We start from the raw sequence: 7500 nt of genomic DNA on the forward strand, positions 1-7500 counted from the left end.
AGCGGCCGTTGGGCAGGAACATGAGCATGCAGTTCTCTCCCGTGCCGCCGTTGGGTTCGTTGAGTTCGAACTGCGTCTCTGCGATGGAGTTGTCGGTGAATTTCCTCCACACGTCCTCCTCCTCCTCGTCCGTGACGCCGATCCACAGGTGGTAGTTGGAGAGGCATTCCTCGGCGAAGTTGAGCGACTCCTGGTGGAGGTCGTGGTTGTCCGCGGCGTCTACGGGCGTGTACACCTCGTAGCCGACTCGGTTGCAGGTGAGCTTGGAGGCGGCCATCTCGCGGGCCTCGGGGAAGATCACGTACTCCACCGCCTTCTCGCAGAAGTACGAAGGCTCGAACAGCTCCACCGTCGCGCCTCCCAGCAGCTCGATGTCCTCCCTGTCCGTGGAGAAGATGTTGCCGAGGGGGGCCGGGCCACAGGAGGCCTGAACTTTGACCTCTTCCGGAGTGAGGGATCTGTTCCAGATGTTGACCTGTGCTATGTGGCCCCGGAAGCTTTGGTCGGTGTCGTAGGCGCCGGCCATCAGGTCCTGCTCCTGGCCGATGGTGATGATGCCCTTGACCGGCAGAGGAACCTTGTGAGGGACGCTGAAGGGCCCCTTGGCCTCCAGCTTGCCCTGGATGTAGGCGCGGTATTCGCCGTGGTGGAAGTTGTGGCAGTAATGGCTCCACTGGTGGAGGCCGATGTCGTTGGTCATGTCCTGGTAGCCGTACTGACGCACGCCGTTGTAGTAGAAGCCGTGGTTCTCGCCGCGACGGTCTGCGGCCGAGCGAGACTGGTCTTAGTTAAGTATTTTGATGCACGAGACCGAGTTCGCACGGTCCTTGTTGAAAACATACCATGGAAATGAGCAGATCAGATAGTGATGCCAAAAATCACAAAGAGCTTTGACTGTTTGCATCCTACAGCAAATACTCGAGAGTGGATTGCATGACTCCTGGCACAAAAAGGACGCCAGGCATCGCAATACATTTGACTCAGGATTTGTATCCAGAATGAAAATGAATCGGAAGAGAAAACAGCTGAGCATGACTATATGTCCGTCCACAACAAAAGACCCGGGACACCAAAGATTGTCCACACCCGCAGCGGAACTTACACATGTGGAGGACGTCGTTGTCCTGGTCGGAGGTCGCGATGGAGATGTGGCTCTCGTAACTCATGAGCGTGGACGGCCGCGCGCGGAGGCACACCGTCGCCTCCGGGAACTCGGACACGTCGCCCTGATGGTTTAGGAAGATTTTCATTTGCAAGATTTAAATTTACTTTTCATTTAATTTCTTTCGCTTAACGACAATATTGTGACATTTACAAACAGGATTAGTAGAACTGACAAACGTAGATTTAGGTTACGATATATTCTCAGATCAAAATTACGAAATATTGACCAATGAAAATGTCAGTAACTACTTTCAGCTTTTTGAATGGACGACAGACTGTTTCATAAGGAAATGACACACACTCACATAACTACAAACGTGAAAATCAAGACAAACAAACAAAACACGTGCAATTCCCTTCCCTGACTTGCCTCCTTGAAGTGATCGGTGAGGTTGTAGCGCAGGAGGACGTCATCGCGAGGCGGCGCCCACATGTCCAGCTGCATCGCGAAGACTTTTATCTTTCCTTCGTAGACAGGTTCCTGCGACACAGTAGTCAGAACTACTGCGAAACGTATTATTGCATATTATCGTGCAAGTCATTTGATGTTATTGCCAAAAATGTTGATTGATTTGTAAGCAGAAAGCAGCTTTACTCACCACAGCCAGCCAGAATCGCAGTTAGGTACCATCTTCGTGAAGAGATCATGATGCTGCTTGACAACGCGGCCCAGGAGCGAAAAGGAAAATAGAATTACGTGATATCTGTTTGTTAACCATTGTTGTAAGTTTTCATTTTCCTATATATTTTCTGTGATTACTCTCCGCTATCATCCCGTGTTCCTTCTATCCATACCCATCGACAGAATCTCAATTTTTTTTTACGTAAGATGGAAGCAGTAAATATATCTCTGGAAATAAAGTTGCAAATGGGACATAAAGCATTCCAGAAATATGACATTTGAAACCGACAAAACGGAACAATAATTACCATTATAGTTAATTACGTGACGGACCTCCAAACTACTAACTTTTCCTTTTTTTTTTTCCTTTGTGGATAAAAATAACCTGATTTTTACAAGTTCCCTTAAATAATGGTAATGTTTCTTTGATAGAGATTAATAATACAGCCTAACTCTCATTCAGTTGACTTGACGACAATGACCAGCCTATTTCAGCAGATAAAATAATAATAATAATTACAAAACTAAAAAAAAAAAACGATAATCCAGCTCTTCCAAGTACCTCAAAAAATATCCCGCCATAATAAAACTACAGAAGTATAACTCTTCCAGCGAGTTTAGATAAATGATCCACTTATCTAAGATGCTCTCCCCTACCTGGGCGTCGCTCGCAGCCCCGCGTGGACAGGTGTGGCGGGTCAACTAAGCGCCCGACCGCGTCTCCCTGGCCTCCCTCCCTCTCCCCCCCCCCTCCACTCGATCCGCAGCGGTGACGTCATCAAGGCCTTTGCTTTGCCAGTGACCCGATTTGTATCAGGAATACCTAGTTTATGGGTTTCTATTTTTATGTAATATCAACTAATATCAAATTAATTAAATCATATGCGTTTTTTGTCTAAAGTTTTAGTAAGAGTCAAAGTAGTAATTACTCTTCATATTGCAACCGTGTACAATAAATGATACACTCTAGAAAGAATTAATAAAAAATATATATACATGTATACATACACAAAGATACACACACACACACACACACACACACACACACACACACACACACATACACATAATATATATATATATATATATATATATAAATATATATAGATATATATATATATATATATATATATATATATATATGTATATATATATGTATATATATGCATATATATATAATATATATATACATATACATATACATATACATAATATATGTACACATATATATGAATATGTTTATATTTATATATATATATATATATATATATATATATATATATATATATATACAAACACACACACACACACACACACACACACACACACACACACACACACACACACACACACACACACACACACACACACACACACACACACACACACACACACACACACACACACACACACACACACACCACACACACACACACACACACATATATATATATATATATATATATATATATATATATATATATATATATATATTATATATGTGTGTGTGTATGTCTGTATGTATTATATATATATATATATATATATATATATATATATATATATATATATATATATATATGCATATATATAATATATATATATATATATATATATATATATATATATATATGTATGTATGTATGTATATATGTATCTATACACGCACACGCACTCCCACGCACGCACTCACGCACACACACACACACACACACACATGCAAACACATACACACACACACAACACACACACACACATATACATACACACATATATATATACACACATATATATATATACATATATATATATATATATATATATATATATATATTTATATATATATATATATATATATATTGTGTGTGTGTGTGTGTGTGTGTATGTGTGTGTGTGTGTGTGTGTGGGTGTATATATATATATATATATATATATATATATATATATATATATATATATATATATATATATATATATATATATATATGCACATGTATGCACATACACATACACACATAAATGTGTGTATATTTTTGTGTATATAGATAGATAGATAGATATATGTATATATGCATGTATGTATGTATGCATATAATAAATATATTACTACACATTTTTTTTTATATCTTTGGGAGGCAGCATCCTTTAGGAAACAAGAAAGAATACCCTCACTGGACACAATTGGAGAGTAAAATCCTTCGCAAACAATTTTCCTCTGTATTCTAACAACATCTCCACGGTGAAAATCGCGCGCAAATCGACATATCTCCATTGTATATAAAAGCAAACATTCCTAAGAATCGTAAACTATCAGAAGTCACGCTAGTATTTTAGAGTCAAATAGTACACAACGTCAACAGATTCTACGCTAAATATTTATCGTTGTAGTTTCTTTGTTTAGTTTTGTTTGGTGAATAGAGGATCCGATTGTACGAAACGATATATTGATTAATCAATTAATTAATTAGATATTATTAGTCCGTGGGATTCGAATCTATTAAGATTTTTCTTATATGGTGAAACGATGATTAGTTCTATATTTAGAAATATTTAATCATTGGCAATATATCAACTAATGCATTATCACATTCTGTTTGTCTTGTTGGTTGAATAGAGGCTCTGAATGTATGTTTTTTTTGTTTGATCCTAAATAATTAATAACTTATGATTCGAATTTGTTATCGAGCAGAGAGTTCGGATTCTGTGGTGAAGCGCCTTATGGTAAGAATATCTTTTATTATGTTTGATTCATAACTTGTGTTTGTTTAAGGTATGAATAATAGAGTGTTACATATATGAATGCATAAATAAAACTAAAAACTAATGGTTTACATCAGGATAGTATCATCATTGCTTTCAATAGGTCGGGTCAGCTGAAATTTCTTTGTACTAACTTTGACACCAAATTATATCAGTAATCCCAAAAAATAAATTAACTATCAAAATGGAACAAAAGTATTTTGGATGACAAAATAGATTTATTTATTTTAGGCAGAATTATAAAAAAAAAAGATCAATGATTACGGGAAAAGGTAAGCTATCGAAAACCTTTTAATATTTGCTTCAAGGAAACAACTTGGACTCACTAATGTTTGATTCTCTCTCTCTTTTCAAATAATTCTCTCTCTCTCTCTCTCTCTCTCTCTCTCTCTCTCTCTCTCTCTCTCTCTCTCTCTCTCTCTCTCTCTCTCTCTCTCTCTCTCTCTCTCTCTCTCTCTCTCTCTCCTCAAAACCTCTAAGATATTGAACTAGCTGGCACTGATTGGACTTACGCAAATTTGTTATTCTTTAAGTGCACACTTGAATTGGGCAGTTTTGTTCCCCGAAAGAGCACACATGCAAAGCACAAAATTATACGGCAGATATAAAGCAAATTAAGAGTTGAAATATTGCTTTCTGAAACAAATAGCAAGAGCATAAATATATATGTATATATATATATATATATATATATATATATATATATATATATATAGATATATATATAATATATACATATATATATATATATATAGAGAGAGAGAGAGAGAGAGAGAGAGAGAGAGAGAGAGAGAAAATAATACAAATGATAATATACCTTGTAAAAGATGTATTTGCCAATTTTGCATTCCTTACTTCATGGCCCCATAGATGTAGCACTATTTAATTAACAAGCAATCCATGTAGATCTCCTCTGACCTCGTTTCTTGGCACTCTAGATTGGCCTTCTGGAAATATCTCTAGGCCAGATTCGATACTTGACGTGTCAGCTTTAGTGGGCCGAAGAAGCTTGTCGATATCTCAGAATATCATTATCTATTAATTCCCAACCAATAGGTCGAGAGTGGCGCCTTTGGTCCGCGTCTGCAAGAACTTGTCACGCATCGAAGTGCTCGTATTTGCCTTCTATCGAATCGCAGAGTGAATGTTTATTTTCCAAGACGTGGGTAAGTGTGGCCGATCGACTGGAGGGTTATGTTTTTTTATAAGCTCTTGCCAATCTCGAGGTTCCCATTCGAACCTTTCTCGCGCGTCGTTTCGAAACTAACATGATGCTGATCTTTGGTGAATTTGATTCTGAATTAAGTATGGGTGAATTCATTGGTATTGTTTGCATGACGTCTCTCCGCCACGTGTCCTCTTGATCTTCGAAAAAAAGGAAGAAAATGGGACAGAATACGTTTACTTCTTTCTTTTGTTTCGGGTTAGCTAATAGCACTCTGGAATACGAACCATTGGCTTGTGGTTCTCAACAAAGCACGGTCTGCAGAGTAAATGTAACATATGTCTCCCCTGCAGAAGCAATTGCTTGTCAGAATACGTGAGTATTCTGCTTGTCAAAATTCGCCATTCCATTTGATGTGTTATTTTCAATGGGAAGAAAATACAGGAGCTGGAATTGCTAAGGCTGGACACTTCAATTTGTGATTTTGTTGTGTTTTATGATTTTCAACCTGTTGCATATAAACTGGCCACCTGTTTATTGTACTGTGTACCCATTTGTTGGTATTGTCCTTTGTATTGTATATATTGAATATACATATATATTTTTACATTATACATCATGAGGTTTTCCAGCAGATACATACCACATTTTTTCCCTGACTCTGCGTCTGTTTAATACTACGTAGAATGTAATGTTGCAACAGGACGTTCTTACTCAGCCGAAGAAACATTGCCTGTTGAGTAAATATTAACTTTCAATAGTTTTATAATACTCCAGCTTGCCTAGTGTTTACCCAGCGTGACCCCCGACTACTGGACAGAGCCACGGTTCCTCGTTACGGTGCCGAGACCATTAAATATTTCCTTACGTTCCTTTACCCGTGTTTGCCCTGAAACTTCCGCGTCTTATTTAAGGTATTTGCAACTTATAGGAAGGAAGGAGAGGAATACGTATTATATGAAATTGGTATTCAGTGTTGGCGTCACGTGTGATTTTGACAGATCGATCTTTACCTTTCTTTTTCTTTTCTTTTTTTTCTTTCTTTCTTTTGCTAAGCTTTGGTTGTTTATGTTCGTCTTTTTCTTGTTTTTTTTTTGTGTGTAATTTCTTTGTCTGTGGAAAGGGAACTCTAATGCTCTTATTAAGTGCATTCAGTTGCATGTGCGCATGTAAGAGGTTCTGAATATGAGAGTATGTTTTAACGTTTTATGTAAGAGTGGATTTGCATTTAAAGAAGAAATTTCTCTCTCTCTCTCTCTCTCTCTCTCTCTCTCTCTCTCTCTCTCTCTCTCTCTCTCTCTCTCTCTCTCTCTCCTCTCTCTCCTCTTCTCTCTCTCTCTCTTCCCTCTCCTCTTCTCTCTCTCTCTCTCTCTCTCTCTCTCTCTCCTCTCCTCTCCTCTCTCTCTCTCTCTCTCTCTCTCTCTCTCTCTCTCTCCCCCCTCTCTCTTTCTCTCTCTCCCTCTTTCTCTCTCTCTCTCTTTCTCTCTCTCTCTCTCTTTCTCTCCTCTCCTCTCCTCTCCTCTCTCTCTCTCTCTCCTCTCTCTCTCCCCTCTCTCTCTCTCTCTCTCTCTCTCTCTCTCTCTCTCTCTCTCTCTCTCTCTCTCTCTCTCTCTCTCTCTCTCTCTCTCCTACCCTCTCCCACTCTCTATATCTCTCTCTCTATCTATCCATCTAACAATCGAGAAAGAGAGAGAGGGGGAGGGAGGTAAGGAAAAAAATGAGTGTTAGATATACACATCAATCATCTTAAATGTGGCAGTGAAGTAACATGACAGATCCACCGACCATT

The 7500-nt window shown here is 38.6% G+C and overlaps 2 protein-coding genes across 2 annotated transcripts in view; one reads left to right on the forward strand and one right to left on the reverse strand.

The window, feature by feature from the left end:
- The window catches only part of LOC122248927 (uncharacterized), a 5081-nt gene extending 3960 nt beyond the window's left edge, over window positions 1-1121 (reverse strand). Inside the window, exons 1-2 of the mRNA XM_043009323.2 lie at window positions 1103-1121; window positions 1-762 (exon numbers count right to left, since the gene is read on the reverse strand). The exon at window positions 1-762 is cut by the window's left edge and continues 822 nt beyond it. Coding sequence (XP_042865257.2) covers window positions 1-762; window positions 1103-1106 — 766 coding nt within the window. The 5' untranslated portion in view covers window positions 1107-1121. The remainder of the gene's footprint in view (window positions 763-1102) is intronic.
- Window positions 1-7500, forward strand: part of LOC122248925 (uncharacterized) — a 21506-nt gene that overhangs the window by 2603 nt on the left and 11403 nt on the right. The window lies entirely within an intron of this gene.

The sequence above is a fragment of the Penaeus japonicus genome, unplaced genomic scaffold (genome assembly GCF_977035675.1).
Source record: "Penaeus japonicus unplaced genomic scaffold, GWHDUDI00000001_assembly GWHDUDI00000034, whole genome shotgun sequence".
In the NCBI taxonomy this organism is placed as follows: domain Eukaryota; kingdom Metazoa; phylum Arthropoda; class Malacostraca; order Decapoda; family Penaeidae; genus Penaeus; species Penaeus japonicus.